Here is a 24,404-nt window from a genome sequence, read left to right on the forward strand (position 1 = left end):
CTTGAGTTTAGAAGGTTGTTTTTGATTTTAGATTTTACAATCTAAGAATGTGTGTAGAGATGATTTGGTGAGTTTAGGACAGAAAGAAGTCTTTTGGAGATAGAAGTCTCAAAAAAAATTTAATTCATTTTTTTGCCTACAGAAAATTGTACTATATCAACCAATACACCCCAGTACACTTGCAATACAATCCCAATACGCACCAATACAAGTCCGATAGACCTTAATACGATTACAATATAGAATCGGTAGAATGAAAAAACATGATACAAATGAGTTTGTAACACTTCCCATGCCAACCCCTTAAAGATACGATACATATAAGTCGATACATGCAACGATGGGAAATTTTGAACCTTGGTGATGAGTACCTCAGGATTTTGATCGTAAACGGTGCCTTTACATATATAATATATTGCTCCTACCAATTTCACAAGCTGTCAAAGCTCTTTTCAGTACTGATGTATATACATATTTATATACATTTGATATAATTTTGAGGTCGAGTAACAATTCCATTTCTACAAAAAAGCCTGCTAAAACCAGCTAGCAAGGCAACATCAATACACCCATTTACAAACATAATTAGGCTTAACAAAACATGGAAGTAGTGATTTCTATTTTCTAGTTCCCATCTTTGTTCAAATTGTACTCTAAATAGTATCCTATAAAAGGTCCCATCTCCTCCATGAACTCACGATACTTCCGGCTTTTTTTCCCGAATTTCTTTAAAGCTTCGGCATGGGCTATACTCTCTTTGACTATTTCATCACGAGTGACTTCCAATGCCAACCTTTTATCTTCAATCTGTTTCAGAATTTCCATGGTGTGCGGAGGGAAACATGTTTGAACTTCTGTGATAACTGGAAAGCAAACTTCTGGTTCACTGTATAGAATCCAAGATCAACTTCAATTAATATAGATGCAACAAAAGAAATTCAATTTCAAAATTCTGATAATAATAGACATAGCCCTAGACTTCCTACTTTTACTTTAATCCTTAAAACCAGAGATATGTTAGCCTGAGAATATTTAATATGCTGGCAACTATCCTATTGACAAGCCAGAGTATGAGATACGTACGAATGTCCAAACAATTAATCATGAAGTTGCAATTTTCAACTTCATGAGGCTACAAAACCTAGATCATGTTTTGACGGTAGGTACAAATCTTCTGTAGGACAAGTCATTACAACAGCAAGCAACTTAATATTTGGTAAGATGACCGGACTATTTCTTAAAGTACAATACAAATTGCACATACCAATATCCAAGGGAAATAACTCCACTGCCTTTCATGATTCCACCATCCAGCGAAACAGCTCCGTGCTTTGCATAGGCACGAGCATGTATCATGTGGTCCCTAGTGTCATACACTTGGAGTTCACCGAAAAGAAGATAGAATAGTGTCTCTCTCAGCCCATGACCTTTAGCCGTCCTTGTTTTCAAGTGATGAATATCTAGGTTGATCATATTAACTGCATATCCTAAGAATCCAGGTGCGATGTTCCCACTAGGTAAGAGTGGTTCAGACAAGGCCAACTTCCTCTGAGGATCATTGCCAACAAATTTTCCACTGTAGGGCCTGCCACCAAGAGCAAATGAGTCAGTTCTCTACCAAATGGTACTTCCTGTATGTAGAGACAAACAATTTGATAAAAGGGGCCACTTCCCAATGCAGGTCCGGCCTATCTGGGGTCTTGTCAGCCTGACATTTTACCATTACATCAAGTAATAGCACACTAACAATTTGATAAATATCTTAAATTTCAGGAAATCCTCATGTTGGAAAAGTTGATTCACTTTATGATTAAAAAAGTCAATAATGGAATTTACAAGCTGCTACCTTATGTCTTCAAGGCAGATCACAAGAAACCGGCCATTGATTGATTTCCCCAGTGCAGCTGCTGTTGCATGGAGAGCATGTTCAGGATCTATCTTTCCATTCTTTTCATATTTCTCAAGAGAACTTGCAGCCGCATAGGACTTGCATACAACTGCAAGCATGTTTTCTTCACCCAAATATTCTGCAAATATCCTGCCAACAGACAAACTAGGATGAATTATATTCTAGGCCAATAGACATGGTATTTTTGGCTCAAGTCAATCTTTAAGGTGAAACGGAGTGAAGTAGATTACCTACTAAGGTCATTACTATCAACTGTTCCAAGAAGTGCAACAACACCAACCATATCTTGCTTGAAATAGTCCTGTGGTTCTTGCAACTGATCAGCCTTTGAAAAATTACACAGAACAGCAGCAGCTGTCCCAACTTTTCTTTCAATCCGTTTCACTATGATCTCTTTTTCATTCAACAGATTGTCCAACTGGCTCAATAGTTGAGGTGCCATCAATGCTGGTAATTACACCAACAAACAAAACTAGTTTAAGGCAATTGATTTTATCAAACTCCAAAGTTCATCATGACTCATAAAACAGCCATTTTGTGCAAAAAAAAAAAAAAAAAAAAAAAAAACAAAAGAGGCCAAGACCGGATGTGACCAGCATTGGTGAATGGTCTAAAGTTCATCATGAAACTAGGGATATCCTCAACAGGAAATTAACATACATTGTCTCATTTTATGAAAATTTACTTTTTTAATCAATATTGTTTAAGTATCTAGAAAACAAAGGGGAATCCAAAATTCCAAATAGGCAGAACCGGGCTTACAGAGCATAATTAAGAATATACAAAGGCAGCCTTACTACTCAATCCCAAGGCCAGGAGCCCTCCAAACAAGGTCGTTGTTTCACTTCTAGTGAGGGGATCAGCAAGATCATTTCCTAATCATGGAACCCAACTAAACGAGCTATTCAAGCTGAGAACCAAGGATCTGACTTCTCAAATGTGGTGCCTGAGCGTCCAGGGGAAGTGACTTGTTTGAACTAGTTGACAGCCATCCAAACAAGGTCGTTGTTTCACTTCTAGTGAGGGGATCAGCAAGATCATTTCCTAATCATGGAACCCAACAAAACGAGCTATTCAAGCTGAGAACCAAGGATCTGACTTCTCAAATGTGGTGCCTGAGCGTCCAGGGGAAGTGACTTGTTTGAACTAGTTGACAGCCATCCAATTAGAACCTGGAACTCCCCTTCTCCCGTGCATTGTGTTAGCTCCAGATCTTGGAGCATTAAGAGTAGTCATCTCTTAGAGAAATTCCAATACCAATTATGCTCATGAAGTTTTAACGCTAACATTCCAAAACTAGCAAACAGCGGGAAAACAAGTAAAATGGAAGAACAGATTGGCATTAGACATAATACAAAGAATGCCTTCAAATTATTTTGACTTGGCACTGGATCCTTCTAAATGATTTATTTAATGAAATTGCTGCACGGACATCAAGTAATTCACTGCATCTTTAATAATGCCTAAAAGGCCAAAGATACTTTGTCTGCTTACAGAACTTGGCATCCATTTGAGTACAGCAGAAGAAGTAGCAAAAGGAATGAATACGAGAATAATTTCACAACCTTCCAAGTTATATATGTCTTGCTCTGTTGCTTCCTTCTTCTCATTCAGCATTTTGAGTTTTCTTTCATGGTCTCCAACCCGTGAACCAATATTGCAAACATTGTCCTCAAGATCCTGTGAGCAAAGAAGTGTAAAAACATGAAATGTAGACATTGTGAGGGCAAGGTTCAAAATTTCGCAATGTATCGGCCCATATCAGCCGATACGTATTGTTCCATTAAAGGCCCGATACAGAACGTATAGAAACTAATCGTTTCATTTCTTTTCGTCTGTATTGGGCAGATACAGGCCCACATCGGACCGTTTCAGGTCTGTATTGGCCGATACATTATGAATTAATTAATTATTCTCCCCCTCATCAATTACTTTAATTACTCCCTCTCTCATTAATTACTTCAATTATTCCCTCTCTCATTAATGTTTCTTTTATGGTTAATCCTTCTCATTAGTTACTTCCTCTCTCTCTCTGTGTCTCACTCATCTTTAAGGTAAGTTATGAATTTGAATTTCAAATTTGGCATGCCGTTCTAATGCCTAACGCACATAATTTTGGGTTTAAAAACTAAAGTAGGCTATAAGAAGGTTTGAACCATGGACACTAGTTTTTAATGACCATGAGTCCACCACTATGCCCAAATTTATTTTGTTATTTAAATTTTATGCATTTTAATCCTTAAATAAACCTTTTCTTTTTAGTGGGTGTTTATAGATTCGGTCAGGCCTAAAGTCCTTTATATATAAAATATTACATATAATATTTTATATTAAATGACATATAATATGCATATAATTTTTTGATACATCATATAATATAATATATTATATATGTTACAACAGTAGTTTCGACAGTTTGACCCAGTAGAGAATGAAGGAGAGAGAAGAAGAAGAAGAAAAAGAAACAGTTGACCTTAGTAGGCTAAACCCTATTAGTCGATCATAATATGAATTAGGGATTCTAATTAGTGCACAAAGACTAAACTGCCCCCACTTAAGTATGGGACAGGATGACTACAGAAGTAATATTAGGACTGCCACAAATGCATATAACTTAAACAGAATGTAAAGACTAATCTACCCTTATTCGACCAACTCTAACACTCCCCCTCAAGCTAGAGAATATATGTCATATAATCCCAACTTGTTACATATATAGTTCACTCCCTAAGCTCAAATCTTTTGTAAACAAATCTGCCCACTGATCACCTGAGCCCACATGTTCTGTGCTTATCTCTCTAGTAAGGACTTTCTCCCTCACAAAATGGCAATCAATCTCTATTTGCTTTGTTCTCTCATGAAAAAACAGGATTAGATGAGATGTGAAATGCAGCTTGATTATCACACTACAATCTCATAGGTCTATCCATTGAGAATCCAATTTCTTGTAGGAGATTTTTCAGCCATACTAATTCACATGTAGTGTGTGCCATGGCTCTGTATTCGGCTTCAACACTACTCCTTTCCACAACGATATGCTTCTTACTCTTTCATGTCACTAGGTTTCCTCCAAGAAATGTACAGTAACCTGTAATAGATCTTCTATCCGATATTGAGCCTACCCAATCTACACCTGTATACCCAATTACCTCAAGTCTTCCTCCTTGTTTGTACAATAACCCACGGCCTGGAGCTCCCTTCAAGTACCTTACAATTCTAAGAACTGCATCCCAATGAGGTATTCGGGGGTTCTACATAAATTGGCTCACCACACTAACAACACAGGAAATGTCTAGTCTTGTGATAGTCAAATGGTTCAGCTTCCCCACTAACCGTCTGTATCTTCCAAGTTCATCAAATATTTCACCTGTATCACTACTCATCTTAGAATTTGGTTCCATGGGAGTTTCAGCTGGTTTCGCACCTAACAGCAATGTTTCATCCAGCAGATTTAGGACATATTTTCTTTGGCACAGGTTCACACCTTGTTTTGACCTGGCAACTTCTATACCCAAGAAATACTTCAACTTCCCAAGGTCTTTTGTTTGAAAATGGTCTTGCAGAAAGGCCTTTAGTTTGTCAATCCCCAATATGTCACTTCCAGTTATGACAACATCATCCACATAAACTACTAATAAAATCTTTCCGGTTTTAGAATCATGGCTGAACAATGAGTGGTCAACCTACCATTGTTTCATTCCAAAATTCTTCACCACTACACTAAATTTCCCAAATCAAGCACGACGAGATTGTTCCAACCCAGGTGGTTGCTCCATATATATATACATCCTCCATAAGGTCACCGTGGAGGAAGGCATTTTTAATGTCAAGTTGAAACGGGGGCCAATCATATATAACTGCCAAGGAAATTAAGATGTGGACTGAGCCAATCTTTTCCACTGGACTGAGCCAACCCACAACATGCTTACCTGGAGGAAGAGTAGTGAGCTCCCATGTGTGAGTATGTTGAAAAGTAGAGAGTTCCTCTTCCATTGCTTGACGCCACCCGGGTGAAGTAAGGGCCTCCTAAACATCCTTAGGTATAGATATAGAGGACAACAGAGAAACAAACTGGCGATGTGAAGCGGAAAGGTCAGAGATTGAAATAAAATTGGAAATGGAATGTAGGGTACAACTACGTTTACCTTTCCGTAAAGCAATGGAAAGATCAAGTTCTAAAGGTTCTAGGATAGGGGCAACAACAGGATCCGCAGATGAGGTAAAAGTCGGAAGAGGTGCTGATGTCTGTCGATGAGTATACGCGTGCTAGATCGGTGGTCATTTAGTAGGAATCTGCACTGGTGGAGGTGAAGGTTCAACCCCAATGGGAACCACCAAAACGGGATCACGAATTGGAAGAGGAGGAGGAAGAAAAGGTGGAGATAGCAGTACTTCAGGTCCCAAGAAGAATGAGACAGACTCGAAAAAGGTGACATCAGAACAGACATAGAACTTCCGAGTAATGGGATTGTAAAACTTATACCCTTTCTAGGTCCGAGAATAGCCAAGAAAGATACACTTAATAAAGTGTGCATCCAACTTGTCTAAACTAGGACTTAAATTGTGAACAAAGCACACACAGCCAAAGACCCGAAGTGTTAATGGAAAGGGAGACAAGGTGAGGAATAAAATAAAAAAGGGAGACCGACCATGAAGGACAAAGGAGGGCATCCAATTAATAAGGAAACAAGCAGTAAGCACACCATCACTCCAAAATCGTTTAAAAACATTCATATGATGAAGAATAGATCGAGTAGTTTCAAGGAGATGACGGTTCTTTCGTTCAGCCATCCCATTTTGTTAGGGGGTGGATGCACATGAAGTTTGATGAAGGATGCAATGCTATTCCAAATACTGTTGAAAGGAAGTAAGAAGTATTGACGACCATTATCTGAACGAAGAACTTTTATTGAAACACCAAATTGCGTACGTATTTCAGCATGAAATTTTTGAAAAATGGAAAATAATTCACTCTTTTCTTTCATTAAATAAATCCATGCCATTTTTGAACAATGATAAATTAAAGTGACAATATACTTGTAACCATTATAAGACAATTTTAATCAGACCCCAAACATCTGAATGAACTAAAGCAAAAGGACACAACATACGACTATCAACTCTAGGATTGAAGGAAACCCGATGGTGTTTCCCATGCTGACACGACTCACACAGTAAAGAAGACAAATGACTCAAAGACGGAACCAATAGCTTGGATGCCTTGAGAGATGGATGTCCCAGCTGGCAATGTCATTGTAGAGGAGTTAGGGAAGTTTGAAGTATAACTGATGATCCACTACCATCAAGATAATACAATCCACCGGCCTCATGCCCTCCACCAATTTTCTTCCCCATCTTGAGATCCTGAAAAACACAAAATGAAGGGAAAAATGTAATAGAGCAATTAAGGGTCTTAGTTAATTTACTAACTGGCATAAGATTGAATGGAAATTTAGGTACATATAGAACATATGATAAAGAAAGAGATGTTGTGCCAACATTACCAACACCACAGATGGGAGAAGATGAACCATTGGCTAGGGTAATAGTTTGAGACGTGGAAGTTTCAAAGAGGGAAGAGAACACACCTGGAGTCCCGGTCATGTGATCAGAGGCTCCAGAGTCAATAATCCAGGGAGAGGGTTTGGATGCCAATCAAACTATAATTGAGTGTGCAAGGGTGGCTGTAGGATGTTGTGAAATAACCTGAAGAACCTCTCATACTCATCTTGCAGTACACTCATCATCTCCTTCCCAGAAGCAAATGTAGATGTGGTGTTAGATTTGTCTGTTGGTTATCACCGATATCAACCCCACTAGTTACTGCATGATTAACCCATGTAGAACGTGGGCCATGGAGATCATAATAGAAATTCACTGGATGTCCTTCCCTGTCACAGTGTGTATACTTTCAAGTGGAGTTACTGCTTCCTTTACCACGACCTCCCCTTGAGTCACGACCACCTCCATGGCCAAACATGGAACCACCACGACCTCCTCAAGATGCATGCCCTCCCCCTCTATTACCAAGTCCACCTCCTCTGGCTACCACAAATACTAATCTATCAGACGGGGTGGTACTCTCTGTTGATCCCAAAGAAATCTTACGAAGCTGTGCAAATACTTCCTCAAGTGTAGGAAGAGCAGAGCCTCCCAATATTTGTGCTCTAATTGATTCATACTCTGATTTAAGCCCCACTAAGAACCTAGCGACATCCAGTTGCTCCCTCTGTTGCTGCTGAACCTTAACATCTGGAGTTAGGGGATGATAGACATTGAGTTCATTTATGAGGTTTCTCATACTGGCATAGTATTCTTCTAGGGTTTGATTCCCTTACTGCAGATTGAAATACTCTTGATAGAGTTGATATACCCTCGTAGTATTATCTTGTCCAAAATAAAGCTTCTTGACATGTTCCCATATGTCCTTAGCTGCATCTAAGAACATAGAGTTGACACTTATTTTGGGTTCCATACTGTTCCACAACCATGTCATGATTTGGGCATCTTGCTCCCAGCCATCAAACCCTGGAGATTCAGCAGATGGTTTATCTTCATTCACATGCTTCACTTTCCTCTTTTCCTTGAGAAAAACTTCCATTGACTTGGCCCATGGCACATAATTCTCACCATTGAGTTTAATTGAAGTCATTTGCACACCTAGATAGTCCAAGGGAATCATCACACCAGGTTTCTGATCACTACCACCATCTCCAGTTGCTGCCATTATGTCCCTCCAATGCTACTTCTAATGCTGAACCCTCAGTCACCAAACGAGTACTGCTGTCAAGGTAATGCTACAGCAGTCTCCAAACACTGATAATAGTCCCACAACCAGTCACAATCAACAACCATGATTTAAAATAACATTTAGATCAAGAGCTTGATGTTTCAGACAGGTTCAACTAGCATTTCAGATTAAAAAATGTGTAAACTACCATTCAGACAACAACTACTAGTCAGAATGTTGATGTAAACTATTCAGCCACTCCTTCCATTCAGATTAAAATATTGATGTAAACTACTAGTCAGAAAAAAATTCGACTACTCCTTCCAGCAGAATTTTTTTTCTTGTTCACACCACTACTGATTACTCAGAAACACTAATCACCATGACAGCAACTCGACAACTCAAACAATCACACAAACCCTCTTGAAACTGCTCAATAGAGGGTGAACATCACAAACACCACCACACGACTATAGTTGTCACACATGGTGACAGCAGTATGAAACTGATAGGTGCGACAGCCCTAAAAAAAAATAAAAAAGTGCTGCAGTTACCAGACTGAGTACCTCAGATTTTGCAGCCCAGAGAAGGAAAAAACAGGAGAGATCGCAGAATAGGAAACTTGAAGCCGCAGCCTTGTCCTTCGTTTAGCGCTTTGATACCATGTTATGGCAGTAGTTTCAGCAGTTCGAACCAGAAGAGAAATATTAGGCTAAACCCTACTAGTTGACCATAATATGAATTACAGATTCTAATTAGTGTACAAAGACTAAACTGCCCCCACTTAAGTATGGGACAAGATGACTACAGAAGTAATATTAGGACTGCCACATAAGCATATAACTTAAACAGAATGTAAAGACTAATCTACCCTTATTCGACCAACTCTAACAATATATAATATATTATAAGTGTCATATTATAAAATAAAAATGTTATAATATTTATATATAAAACACATATTTAAATATATGGGTTGGGCCAAGCCTGAACACAAAAACCCAGGCCCAAATCTAGAATTTCTGAGTTGGGTTAGGATGATCACCCCTATATGGTTGTCAAAAAATGCTAAAATTGATTGTTAAAATTTATATATTAACAAATATTAAGACAAGTTAATATTGGTTTTCTAAAAATCAGGGTATATATGTACACATTTTAGTTTTTCTGTCACTTTTTAACAGTTACTGATTCTGTCCCGATCTCTCATACTTTTTTATGTTTAAAATAACATATTTATGGTCATATATACCTTGTGCTTATTGTTATTAATATATATTTTTCAGTATTTATTTGAGTTTCATAGTGTATCCATGCGCATCTTGTTTTTTCATCTGTATCTATGCATATCCAAAGTGCATATGTCTCTAAAAATTGCTTTTCCAATACGCTTTGTGGTTTCAATACTTTAAACCTCAGGTGAGGGTATGCAAAAATTAGTTCATAAAAAATACTATTTCTGCCTATTTCTATATCTCAACAGAAAATCTGGTTGATATATGAGATCCTGAATGAAAAATTAGTCACTTTACAGGGTAAAACTTTCTTCAACATGATGCACCCAAAGATTGTTATTATAAACCATTGTTGTTTTCTTTTTTTTTTTTTTTTTCCTATCAAGGGGAGAATTCTTTAGAGTTGCTGGCTTCTGCAGTCTGCTGGGTGATCTGGCAGGAGAGAAATAACAGGATATTTCAAAGGAAATTTCCTTCTCATGAGGATTTGGCTTGCAAGGTTGAATGGCTTCACCAATTTAAAAAAGAAGAGAACCACTGCCAATAAATCTATCTTATTTCCAATAAATGTCTCATATAGAACATATAGTGAGACACTTATACCTTCTCTTGATTAATAATGGTCTCAGCAATGGAGACCATATGCGTGTCATATGGGGATGAATCCCTGGAAAAGAGTGTTTTTTCATCTGAATATTGAGATTGGGCCACATCATCATGCTCCGGCTTTGGGGTTTTTGTTACACGAACCTGCAAATAAAGAATTCCTTGATCAATACAAACTTGCAAAAACAAATATAATCTAGTGCAAAATGGTCATAACCTCAATGTTCTGGTGGAGCTCAGGGTGATGTGAATGAGCAGCTAGAAGGCAGAAGATTCCTTGTTCATGAGGAACAATAATAAAGGGAATGGTGCATCGTCCATGTTGGAAAGTGTACCGTACTGTATCATCTATTCCTGATGACTCTGATTTTATTGTTAGTGTATGAGACTGACCACATTTAACATCATCATGAATAGTTTGATCAACAACACCCTCAGAGTTAACAACTTCAAACATAATATTTTCCAGTTGATCACCAGCAGCACAATAATCAGGTACCTGAAACAAGATCCAATAAGAATATTCATGGGAAACTCAATGCAGAATATGCCCTAAGTTCAAGACAACAAATAACTGAAGCAAGCTGTAAAATACTAGCCTTGGATGCAATTCTCAGCTCCCGTTTCTCAACTTGAAATTCTTTCTTGAATAACATTTTCTCATCCAGGAAAACAGAAAGGGACACTGTTGGAAAGGCACTTATGCAATTTAGAAGGAAAATGCGAAAAGTAAAACTGAACAGTAAAAGTAACTGTGAAATGAAATATGTGCAATCTAGGCCTTCACATCATTTGTGCTTAAACAGAATTCCAACATTTCAAGGTAACAATAGATATCAAAAGAGGGGTATCAGAAGAAAATAATAACAGAAGCATTCCTTTAAGAAAACATTGAAGGAAAGATATGCCAATTTTCTCCATTGATATACAGAATGAACACTTGAACAAAAGCAAATTTTCAACAATTTTGAACAAAAGTAATGTCTCCAGGGTAGGCAGTGTTGCATGGACTGTTAGCATTAGTACTAATGTGTCATTTGGGTTCTTCTCCTAAATTACTCTTGGTTCATATTAGTATTATGTATGAGACCACATAATTAATTTAATATGGGCTTAAATCTTCACAACCAGTGGATACACTTGGGGTAGTCTATCCTGACAAGGTTGTCATTCTCACACTACCCAAGTTTGTGGAGTAGCAGGCCTAAGTTGCTCAGGTTGTGATCTAAGGTGTGTTTTGTGAGGGTGGGTGTTTATAACAAAACATTGAATTGGATCAAACCCAACATGTTCCTAGACTTCATGATTAGTGGAACAATTGGGTGTTGCTCTTAACCTAGACTTGATATTGATATTGGATTGAATATTAGACTTGTCTGTCTTTGATATACCAACCAGTGCGATCCTTCCAGGGTCAAATATCTGAGTATGTTGGGGCATTTGAGGATAGTATGTTGATTGATGATCAATGTGATAGAATCTACTACTATGTTAGGACGTAGAGAATACTTTGTACAACTTCCTCTTTGGACTCTTGAATCTGTCGGCAGTAGGATTCATGAAATCTCTGGAATTGCTGAACTAAAGTCTTTTCTTGTTACCGAATTTGAAATTAAGGATCTTGGAAATCTCCGGTATTTTCTAGGGATTGAGGTTGCAAGGTCAAAGAGGGACATTTATATTTCTCAAAGGAAATAAGTCCTTGATTTGCTTCAGGAAGTAGGGAAATTGGATTGTAAACCAGCTGAAACTCTAATTGATCCCAATCATAAGTTGGGAGTTGATGATGGAGATGTCCTTCCTGACAAAGTTGTGTATCAAAAACTTGTCTGTCGCTTTCTCTATTTGTATTTGACTAGACTAAATATATCATATGCTCATAGTTGTCAAGGCAACGCCTAAGCGACAAGGTGCCCTTGGAGGCTCGCCTCGCCCAGTCACCAAGCAGTTTTGCATAATGTGTAATAAAATACTTTATTTTTTTTTATATTATAATTGTCAGAATGCTCGAGTCAGGGGTATTTTGGTCATTCTGGTGTACCTTATTGAAAGTGAAATGTCTATTGTATCTGAGTTTAAGTTATGTGTCCCATCTTCTATGAGGGACAAAATTGTCTTTCTTGTAACTCAAGTTTTTCATGAATAAAAGTTAAGTGGGTCGGCTAGGAGAGGTACTTTTGGTACATCCTCTCTTCTAGTCTGGCCGAACACTCTTCTCCTCTCCTTCTTCTTCTCTCTTTTCTTTCTTCTTTCTTCTTCTCTACTTTGACCTAGAAACAACTAGGATTTATTCACATGGTATCAAAGCTTTAAGGTCTGGTGTTCGTTTTCTTGCTGCTGTCTTCTTCCTGGGTTCGCCGCCAGCTTCACAGTAGGCTTCATCATCCTACAACTGATCTGATTGAAGACTCGATAAAGGGCTGAAAAGGAGTTGTCGTTTTGAGGGCCTGGAGGTGAGAATGCCTCTGGTCGGTGCTGTGTTGAAGTGGTATACTAGACCCTCTATTCAGTGTACGAAGAGGGCTGGTCGTATACAGGTATGGACACTGCTGTCGTGTGTTTAGAAATGGACTGTGAATGCTGATTTTTTTTTGTGTGCTTCGAAAGTTAGTTGTTGTGGTGCTGGGTGAAACTGATACACATATCAGTCATGTTTCCTTTGTGTATTTTCTTGCTCACATGTGTGCTGAAAGAAGAGTGGTAGACTGCTGATGTCCACGACAGCAGTGGTGTGGATTTGATTGTGTTGTGGTGGCTGACATATCTATGTTTTTAAATGCTTAAAAGTGAACCCCTAGACCTTGTGTGTAATCAGTTCTGCAGTTTGCAGAACAAGTGTTCGATGAAATGACTGAGTAATTTCAGTAGTGGTGTGTTGGTGGTAAATGGTCCCGCAGTGTGCAGTCCAAGTGTTTGATGTGTTGACTGAATGATTTCAGCTTTAGAGTGTAGTGTGTAATGTGCAGTTGAAGAAAGTGGGTTGGTGGTATTGTAAGTGAGATAAGTCTTGTGACAAGTGTGAGATTGTGGTGCATATTCAGAGGAGACATAATTGAGATGGCTTCAACTGTAGTTGGGAATGACAACAAAACAGGCATCATGCTCTCCTCAGATTATCTAAGTGTTCAAATGACATCCATCAAGTTGAATGGTGAGAACTATGTACCATGGGCAAAATCTGTGGAGGTGTTCTTGAAGGCCAAGAGGAAAGTAAAACATGTGAGGGAGGAGAAACCTTCCTCTGATTCTCCTGGGTTCAGTGATTGGGAACAAGATGATGCACAAATAATGACATAGCTTTGGAACAACATGGAACCAAAGATTAGTGTGAACTTCATGTTCCTAGATACAGCTAAAGAGATCTGGGATCATGCTAAAAAGTTGTACTCTGGACAAGACAATACAACTAGGGTATATCAGTTATACCAAGAGTACTTCAATTTGAAGCAAGGAAGTCAAAGTTTAGAAGAGTATTATGCAAGTTTGAGAAACATCCGCAATGAGCTAAATGTGTATCACCCTCTCACATCAGATGTCCAGATCCAACAACAGCAATGTGAACAGCTTGATGTGACTAGGTTTCCATCCGCAATGAACTAAATGTGTATCACCCTCTCACATCAAATGTCCAGATCCAACAACAGCAATGTGAACAGCTTGATGTAACTAGGTTTCTTGTGGGCTTGAAGGATGAGTATGAGCCTGTCAGAGCACAGATATTGGGGGGGATCAACTCTCCCCTCACTTGAAGAAGTTTTTGCCCGTCTTAAGAGGACATCCATTGAGCCAGTGGAACATTCTTCCTTCTCTAATAGATCTGGTTTGGTAGTGACTAAAGGGAGTGGTCGTGGAAGTAGAAGTGGTGGTGGCAGCAGTGGCCCTCCAAGCAACCGTGGTGGGCACATGTTTAACCGGGCCAGTGGCCGGACTGGAGGCCGTGAGTCAGGGGGAGGCCGTGGAAAAGGAAGGGGTAATGCTCAGAGAAAATGTACACATTGTGGCTTAGAGGGGCACACAGTTAATTTCTGCTATGATTTGCGTGGTCCACTCAACACTTGGGCTAACCATGTTACATCTAAGAGTAGTAGCACAATTATTGAAAGCCAGCAAACTACACCAACCCCCTCCACACCCACTTGTGCTTCCGAGCAAGAAATGGTGAGTGTACCACGGGCAATATATGAGCTGTTCCTTCAAACAACTCAACAGAACACAGCTACACTTGCCCATTCAGGTATGACTTGTTTAGCTTCCAAAGCTTCACCCTGGATCATTGATTTTGGCGCCTCGGACCATATGTCTGGGACTCCTGATGTATTTTCTTCCCTTTCTCGCACCTCCACATCTCAGACAGTTACACTTGCTAATGGTTCTACATCACCTATTTGTGGTGTTGGTGATGTTGATCTCTACTCATTGTCTTTAGCATCTGTTTTATATGTTCCTAAGTTCCCTTTTAACCTTATGTTTGTTAGTAGATTAACCAAGTCCCTTAATTGCTCTGTAACCTTCTATCCTTCTTCTTGTGTGTTTCAGGATCTCAAGACGGGGATGAAGATTGGTGGAGGGCATGAAGCCGGTGGTTTGTATTACCTTGATGGTGGTGGCACTCCAGTGGCTTTTCAGTCGTCTCTTACCCCTCTCCAATGGCACTGCAGACCTGGTCATCCATCTCTCAAGGCTTTGAAGCTGCTAGTTCCTTCCTTGAGTCATCTTTCATCATTAGATTGTGAGTCATGTCAGTTGGGAAAACATCATCGAGTCTCATTTAGTCCAAGAACTGATAATCGTGTCTCAAGTCCTTTTGTTTTAGTTCATTCTGATGTATGGGGTCCAGTTAAAGTGGTGTCATACAATGGGTTTAAGTATTTCGTAATCTTTGTTGATGACTTTTCAAGAATGACATGGATCTATCTTATGAAAGACCATAGTGAATTATTCTCTATTTTTCAGAAATTTCACGCTGAGATACGCACTCAGTTTGGTGTTCATATGAAAATACTTCGCTCCGATAATGCCAAAGAATACATCTCCTCATCATTTCAGCAATAACTAGAACATCATGGAATAATTCATCAAACTTCTTATGCCTACACCTCACAACAAAACGGTGTAGCTGAACGGAAAAATAGACATCTTCTTGAAACTGCTCGGTCCTTGATGATCAATATGCATGTCTCAAAGCATTTTTGGAGTGATGCTGTTCTTACATCCTGTTTTTTTATAAATTGGATGCCCATGTCAATCCTTGGAAGTCAATCCCCTTTCTCCGTGTTGTTCCCCACTTTGTCTCCCTTTCCTCTCACCCCAAGAGTCTTTGGCTGTGTTTGTTTTGTTCAACACTTGGGACCTGGAGTAGACAAGCTAGATGCTCGAGCTACAAAGTGTATTTTTCTTGGCTACTCAAGGACTCAGAAAGGGTACAAGTGTTATAACCCTAAGTTTCATAAATTGTTTGTGTGCCTTGATGTCACCTTCTTTGAATCAGTTCCCTTTTTCTCCAATGCCGGGGTCTCTTCTTCTCCCTCTGTGGTTCATCTTCCTGTTCCAGTTGTGGACCCCCTTCCCATAGTTCCCACTCCTACTAAAGATGCACATCATATGCCGGTTACTACAGAGAGGCCGCCAATCACTCAAGTGTATACTCGCAGAAGTGCTTCGGCTCCTCCTCCACTTCAGCACCCGTCGACAGATCCTGCTACTGCCCCTTCTCTCTCAGATCTTCATCTTCCTATTGCTTTGCGGAAAGGTAAACGTACTTGTACTTCTCATCCCATTTCAGACTATGTTTCCACTGCTCACCTTTCTGCTTCCCATTGCAAGTTTATATCATTACTCTCATCGGTTTCCATTCCCAAGACTGTACAGGAAGCCCTTGTCTCTCTAGGGTGGCGGCAAGCCATGGAAGAAGAACTCTCTACCCTACAACATAATCATGCGTGGGAACTCACCACCCTTCCTCCTGGTAAGCACACTGTTGGGTGTAAATGGTTCTATACAATGAAGCATCTTCCCGATGGCAGTGTGGAACGATTGAAGGCACGGTTAGTGGCCAAGGGCTATTCTCAATTATATGGTGTGGACTATATGGAGACATTCTCTCCTGTGGCTAAAATTGGTTCAGTTCGGGTGTTGATCTCATTTGCTACTATGTATGATTGGCCTCTCCTACAACTTGACATAAAAAATGCCTTCCTACATGGTGATCTTGTTGAGGAGGTGTATATGGAGCAACCACCAGGGCTTGTTGCTCAGAGGGAGGCTAGTAAGGTGTGCAGGCTCAAAGAGGCAATCTATGGAATGAAACAATCTCCTCGTGCATGGTTCGGCAGGTTCAGTGAAGTGGTGAAGGCCTTTGGGATGAAACAGTGTTAGGTTGATCATTCCGTGTTTAGCTATAACTCGGAAGATGGAAACATCTTGCTAGTCGTGTATGTGGATGATATTGTCATAACTCGAAGTGACAACAATGGAATTGATAGGCTGAAAAAATTCTTACAAGATCATTTCAATACGAAAGATCTGGGGAAGCTAAAGTATTTCTTAGGAATAGAAGTTGCGAGGTCAAAACAGGGGATCAACTTATGTCAGAGGAAATATGTTCTTGATCTACTTGAAGAAACAGGGTTGTTAGGTGCTAAACTAGCAGAGACTCCTATGGAACTCAATGCCAAGTGTGGATGCAGGTGAAGAGTTTGATGATCCTGGAAGATACAGAAGGTTGGTGGGAAAGTTGAAGTACCTGACCATTACCCGACCAGATATATCATTTGCTGTGAGTGTGGTTAGTCAATTTATACATCCCCGGGTTCCTCACTAGGAAGCTGTTCTGAGAATTGTTAGGTACCTAAAGGGTGCTCCAGGTCGTGGTTTGTTATACCAAACAGGAGGACCTCTTGAGATAGTAGGGTACATAGATGCTGATTGGGTTGGCTCTATATCAGATAGGAGGTCAACCACAGGGTATTGTACCTTCCTGGGTGGCAATCTTGTAACATGGAAGAGCAAGAAGCAAACAGTGGTGGCAAGTAGTGCGGAAGCAGAGTATAGGGCTATGGCCCATACCACATGTGAACCAGTATGCCTGAAGAACCTACTACAGGAGATGTGTTTCTCAATTGACAAACCCATGAAACTATACTGTGATAACCAAGTTGCTGTTCACATCTCATCCAATCCTGTCTTCCATGAAAGTACTAAACATATTGAGGTGGATTGTCACTTTGTGAGAGAGAAAGTGATAAGTGGGGTAATAACTACATCTCATGTAAGCTCAGGAAATCAGTGGGCAGATATCTTCACAAAAGGATTGTCTCGGGGAAGAATAGATTACATTTGTAACAAGCTGGGACTATATGATATATACTCTCCAGCTTGAGGGGGAGTGTTAGAATGCTCGAGTCAGGGGTATTTTGGTCATTCTGGTGTACCTTATTGAAAGTGGAATGTCTATTGTATCTGAGTTTCAGTTATGTGTCCCGTCTTCTATGAAGGACAAAATTGTCTTTCTTGTAACTCAAGTTTTCCATGAATAAAAGTTAAGTGGGTCGGCTAGGAGAGGTACTTTTGGTACATCCTCTCTTCTAGTCTGGCCGAACACTCTTCTCCTCTCCTTCTTTCTCTTTTCTTTCTTCTTTCTTCTTCTCTACTTTGACCTAGAAACAACTAGGGTTTAATCACAATAAGTATAAAATAGACTTTATTAAAGAAAAATATTCATTTTTTGTGTTTATAAACTAATTTCTTTTTATTATTTTCTTATTTGTTAGGGTTTAATCAACACAAACATTGCTAACTGCTGTATTGAACCTTCAATAACTTCAAAATCTGAACCAATAAGGGAAGAACTTAAAATTTTGTCTAATCAACACATTTCTTCTTCTTCTTCTTCCACCTTTTCTTTTCTTCTTTTCCTGTAACAAAAATAGGGGTTCAGCCCCTATATTTTCTTTGAATTTTCTTTCCTTTCTTCTTTTTCTTCTCATAAATATGTTGATTTTGCTAGACTTAAACATGAAGTTTATAATTTTCTTATGAAAATTATGGATAGTGATTAAAGAAAATTAGTTATGTAACCCAGGGAACTACCCTAGGATATGTGATCTTTACTTAAAAAAATCCATCGCCTAGCCGACTAGGCAACAAGGCACCCCCCTGTCATCTAGCCTCGCCTTGGCACCTTGAGAACTATGCATATGCTGTGAGTGTGGTAAGCCAATTTGAAAGAATGTCTAGGAAAAGGGATGTTGTATTCTAATAATGCACATATAACGATACGAGCTTATTTTGATGTTGATTGGGCATGTTCTATTGATGACAGGCGGTCTAATTCTAGCTATTGTATCTTAGTGGGTGGTAATGTTGTGTCTTGGAGAAGTAAGAAACAATCAATGGTGGCTCGATCTAGTGCAGAGGTGGAGCATAGAGCTATGGCTCATGGAGTTTCTGAATTGTTATGGCCAAAGAACTTGTTGAGAAAAATCAAAGTGCAAATTGATCCAATGATATTATATTGTGACAATCAAGCTGCCATAAACATAGCCCACAATCATGTTCAACGTGAACGTACAAAGCATATAGAGGTTGATCGACATTTCATTAGAGAAGGAGTTGCCAGTGGAGAGATTTGTTTACCTTTTGTGATGTCTGAAGATCAATTGGCTTATTGCCTTACTAAAGGTGTCTCCAAATCAAAGCTTGGCAACAATTTGAACAAGCTAGGCATGACAAATGTCTATGCTCAGTTTGAGGGGGAGTGTAAGGGCATTTATGTCCTTTCGTGTTTTTTGTATTTGAGAGCCTATCAAAGTAGTGTTTCTAAGTACAACGTTCCCTAAACCTAGGCCCCCATTCTCTTTTGGCTTACATACTTGTTCCCATTTATCCAAATGGTCCTTTTCTCCTCGCTTGGTTCCCACAGAAAGTCCATAAATTTCTCCAATTGTCTAACTATCCTAGTCAAGATATGGAAAGTGGATAGCAAATATATAGGAAGGTTTACTAGTGTGGCTCTAATTAAGGTGATTCTTCCTCTAAGGAAATATAATTCCTTTTCTAGAGAGCTAGTTTCTTCACAAACCTCTCTACCACTAGCTTCTAGAAACCATCACCTAGGGTTTACACCCCAAGGGTAGAGCTAAGCAGGTTAAGGGCCAATTCCTAACCTCACAACCCAACACGTCTACTACAAATCTCAAGAGTTCCCCTTCTTCAAATTTAATTTCAGCAATTCCACTTTTATTTCAATTGATTCTCAACCTTGAGATACTCACAAGGTTATCAATAAATAACTTTAGTTGTTTCACCCGTTTTAAGTCAATATCCTTCCAAAACAGAATTGTATTATCAGAAAGTTGAATGTGCGATACAACTACTTGATATCTACCAATCATCCAGCCCTTTAAGAACCCTCGAACATTTGTGACTACAACCATTCTGCTTAGTACCTCTACCACTAGGGTCAAGAGGAAAGGGGACAATGGGTCCTCTTCTCTTATAAAGCATTGTCACCTAAGACCTTTACTTCTAGAGCTGGCATTTGCTATTATTGGACCAATGAGCTTGTATTATGCTAATAAAGGCTATTGTAAGCATGGCTAATAAACCAATAGCATGATTGTATTAAACATATACAAGATAATTTTTTATGGGAGAAGTTCCTAAAGGTGTTAGGGTCATTTGCGAGAGATTATCATGTTGGGCATGATAGATATATCTGCACCAACTTGAGGGGTTGTGGTTTTAATTATAGGGTTATAATTGATTTTTTATATGTAATAAAGAAAGATCTAGTAGTAGTTACTTTATAGAGGGACATTTGTTTCTTTTCTCATCTTGAACACCTTTTGTTCACACATAAACTATCGTACAAACAGCAAATTTGTACATTCTAAAGGATTCCAGGGTGTCATAGGTTGGGTGCGGAGGGTGTATGTCTTGTATCTCTTGCATCTACATTTTGTCTATAATTTATTTTTTTTCTTGGTTGCTTGGAAAAGATAAAATAAGAAAAATAAAATAAAACGATAATATTCCTAAAACTTCCACTGTTGTCAGTTGCAGTAGATTCCCTATTCAGGCTACAGTAGCATCGTTGCTAGAGCCTCTTGGTCAGTTTCAGATTTAATGAATCCAAAGCATGGATGAGAGTGAGAAAAAAGATGTTCCACATAAGCTGACTAATTAAAATGACTATCTCAGAAGGCCACTAGTGTATTTTCGAATATGTAACTTGTCGCTTCACCATACAAAGTGGCATGGGTAAATAAAACCTTAATAACAATTCAAAATGGAATTAACATTTGCATTAGATCTGAACAGTAGGAGATCATTCTCCATGAAGTGTATTGGAAGAAATTCTGTACCAGTTTTTCCATAACTCCCTGTCACTTTTAGAAGCCCACTAAGGTTGAGATATCCTCTATCATCCACCTAATGTGATGGAAAAGTAGATAAGATGATCTGATATTTGATACATTAAAAATATTGAAGAAATAACTAGCTAGAATCAGAGCAGAAAGAAATTTAAAGAAGAAAAAAATAGACTATGAGCCATGATTAATACACAGCCTGGTATTCAAAAAATAAATGAGTAGAAGCAACAAAATCCAAATTACTAAACAGAGCATCGTGCATAGTAGTGAATATTTTATTATAGGTAGGTACATACTTAGATATTGCTAAAGGTTTGGAAAAAATATTGACACCCTTGTCTTTTGGAAGGACATCAGACCCCCTTATACTTACCTATCTGGTTCTAAGAAAACCCTAAGTTATGTTTCCAAAACTGCTTAGAAGAATATGACATAAAATATTCACTGAAGCATGATATGAATTTCTTTTAAGATGAATCTCTTAGGTACCTTGTACTTTTTTGTTGGCTTAGAACCAAGTTAGAAAAATCAATATTATATTCACACCAAACAATCCAGTATCAAAACCAAATGTACTTTGTACCTTAACCTCTTTGTTTATAAAATAAGACTTTTCTTTATGAGGCATTCTATTAGTTAGACAGTATATGCCCTTAACTCCAATCGAACTAATGCACATGAACATTAACTTGTTGAAGAAAACTGAAGAGAGTAGACCTTGAGAGTTCGGCAATGAGGGCTTGAGAGTGAGAGTTTTGAACCATACTCTCTCTCAACACCCTAACACTGTTTTATTAAGATAGATTTGAATAATTACAAGGCCCTTAGTTGGGCAAGAAATTACAAAGAACATAATATAGACAGGATGGGCCCAGAATAAGGCCCATTACATTAAAACATAAATAATAAGAAAAGAATAAACAGCCTATGGGCCATTTGGCCCATCTTCTCTACACTCCCCCTCAAGCTGAGCATAGATGTCAATCATGCCAAGCTTGCTAGTATAATGCTGAAGTTTTGCCTTGGGAATGCCTTTGGTGAGAAAATCTGCCAACTGTCCTTCAGATGTGATGAAAGGAAGACATACTTCACCCGAAGAGACCCTTTCCGCAATGAAATGTCGATCAACTTCAATATGCTTAGTTCTATCATGTTGCACTGGGTTGTGAGCAATGTTAATGGCAGTCTGATTATCACAGTACAACATCATTGGCTTGTCATGTTCAACCCCAAGTTCCCCCATCAATGATTTTATCCATGATAATTTAGAAACTCCATGTGCCATGGCCCTGTATTCTACTTCAACGGAAGATCGAGCAACAACCGATTGTTTCTTGCTTCACCAAGAAACAACATTACCAGCCACCAAGCTGCAATACCAAAAAGTAGATCTTCTGTCATCAATGTTTCCGGCCCAGTCAACATCGGTGTAGGCTTCAAGTTTCATATGACAATACTTGGCAAACAGAATTCCCTTTCTCGGGGAGCCCTTCAAATAACATAGGATTCGCTCTACTGCTACCATATGAGTGTCTTGGGGAGCATGCATGAATTGGCTAATGCAACTGACTGTATATGCAATATCTGGCCGAGTCATGCATACGTACAAAAGTTTCCCAAGAATTCTCTGAAAAATTCCTTTGTCTTCTAACAATGTCCCATCTGAAGTAGAGAGTTTATGACTCATATCAATAGAAGTAGCAACTGGTCTAGCACCCCTCTTTCCAGTTTCAAAGAGCAAATCAAGAACATACTTCCTTTGGGAGATAAGAATCCCATCCTTAGATCGAGCCACTTCTATGCCAAGGAAGTATTTCAATTCCCCCAAATCTTTAATCTCAAACTCTGTATGGAGAAAAGACTTTAAATCATGAATTCTTGAAACATCATTACCAGTCACTACAATATCATCTACATACACAATGAGGTATACTGTCAGAGGTCCACTCCTCTTCACAAAAAGAGTATGATCGGACTGTGTCTACACATAACCAAAGTTAGTGCTGTTCTAAATCTCTCAAACCATGCTCTAGGGGACTGTTTTAGTCCATAAAGGGATTTCTTCAGCCTGCATACCTTTCCTTTCATATTAGTTCCATACATCCCTGGAGGAAGAGACATATAAACCTCCTCATGTAATTCACCATTCAGAAATGCATTCTTCACATCCAATTGATAAAGGGGCCAGTCAAAGTGAGTAGCTAAAGATAGAAGAACCCTCATAGATGTCATCTTGGCAACAGGTGCAAAGGTCTCCAGATAATCAATCCCATATGTCTGTGTATAGCTTTTTGCAACCAACCTGGCCTTGTACCTTTCAATGATGCCTTCAGCTCGGTATTTGATAGTAAAGACCCACTTGCAACCGACTGGATCCTTCCCTTCAGGCAAATCCACCACTTCCCATGTGTCATTCTTGTGTAGGGCATTGGTTTCAGATCTCAAAGCATCCCTCCATTCTGGAATCTTAAGAGCTTTTGACACAGACCTGGGAATAGAGTTAGAAGCAACAGAAGAGAGATAGGCAAAGTATGAAGGTGAAAGCAATCTGTAAGAAAAGTGCTTGGAAATGCAGTGTGTAGTGCACTTCTGTTTTCCTTTCCTAACAGCAATGGGAATATCAAGATCAGGGAAGGATGACCCCAAAGGTGCTGAAACTATACCTGTTATCTCATCTGTGAGGCTAATGTATTGTAGGAGAAACAACCTGCACATTTCTGGATCTTTGCCTTTGATACACCTTGGGATTGAGGATAGGACGAGGAGGTAGAGGTTGAAGAGTACTGGGATAGGGAGAATGGAACGACTGATCCACCTTGATACATTTGAAGGAGAAGCAGGCACATCAAAAGACACAACTGGGACAGGAAGAGGAAGAGAAAACACCTGTGACAAATCCTCCCCCTGTGGACAATGTCCTTCTGGAGAGGAACCATAAAAGGGGGAAAGCTCATCAAAGGTGACATCCATTGAGACATATCGAGTGCTAGTCCTTGGATCAAAACAACAATAATCTTTCTGTGTGGGGGAACAACCAAGGAAGATACACTTTTGAGCTTTGGGTTCAAATTTATGCCTTTGGACACTTGGGACATGTACATAACAGGTGCAGCCAAAGACATGAAGAGGAACAGGAAAAAGGTCCTTGTCCGGATGAAGGAGATTGAAGGGAGATTTAAACCCTAAAACCCTGGATGGCATACGGTTTATAAGGTAGGTAGCAGTAAGAACAGCATCACCCCAAAACCTTGTAGAAACATGTGAGGCAAATAAGATACTTCTTGCAACTTCAACAATATGCCTATTTTTCCTTTCAGCAACTCTATTCTGTTCTGGGGTCCTAACACAAGAGCTTTGATGAATAACTCCCATGTCAAAGAGATAGCAGGATAGGTTCTTCTCAAAATATTTTTTTACATTGTCAGATCTAAAAATTTTAATCCTGGTATTAAATTGAGTTAGAACAAACTCATGGAATTGTCTTACAAGCCTTGGAACTTCATCATGGGATTTCAGCAGGAATATCCAAGTGAACCGAGAAAAATCATCAA

General features: G+C 39.1%; 1 protein-coding gene across 10 annotated transcripts in view; it reads right to left on the reverse strand.

Annotated features, from left to right (window-relative positions):
* Positions 1 to 378: 378 nt before the first annotated feature.
* GMI1 (gamma-irradiation and mitomycin c induced 1) overlaps positions 379 to 24,404 on the reverse strand; it is a 123,795-nt gene continuing 99,769 nt past the window's right edge. For 9 of the 10 annotated variants that reach the window (XM_088963168.1, XM_088963163.1, XM_088963166.1 and 6 more), the window contains 9 exons: positions 20,845 to 20,911; positions 11,080 to 11,165; positions 10,698 to 10,979; positions 10,478 to 10,624; positions 3,475 to 3,589; positions 2,140 to 2,356; positions 1,847 to 2,038; positions 1,265 to 1,585; positions 379 to 886 (listed from right to left, as the gene is read on the reverse strand). In XM_088963168.1, coding sequence (XP_088819294.1) covers positions 625 to 886; positions 1,265 to 1,585; positions 1,847 to 2,038; positions 2,140 to 2,356; positions 3,475 to 3,589; positions 10,478 to 10,624; positions 10,698 to 10,979; positions 11,080 to 11,165; positions 20,845 to 20,911 — 1,689 coding nt within the window. In that variant the 3' untranslated portion in view covers positions 379 to 624. Of the gene's footprint in view, positions 887 to 1,264; positions 1,586 to 1,846; positions 2,039 to 2,139; positions 2,357 to 3,474; positions 3,590 to 10,477; positions 10,625 to 10,697; positions 10,980 to 11,079; positions 11,166 to 20,844; positions 20,912 to 24,404 lie in introns of those variants that run through there. The other variant, XM_088963170.1, reaches the window with a different exon arrangement.

Source organism: Nelumbo lutea, chromosome 1, assembly GCF_056320005.1.
Source record: "Nelumbo lutea isolate HS-2025 chromosome 1, American lotus-T2T, whole genome shotgun sequence".
Taxonomy (NCBI): domain Eukaryota; kingdom Viridiplantae; phylum Streptophyta; class Magnoliopsida; order Proteales; family Nelumbonaceae; genus Nelumbo; species Nelumbo lutea.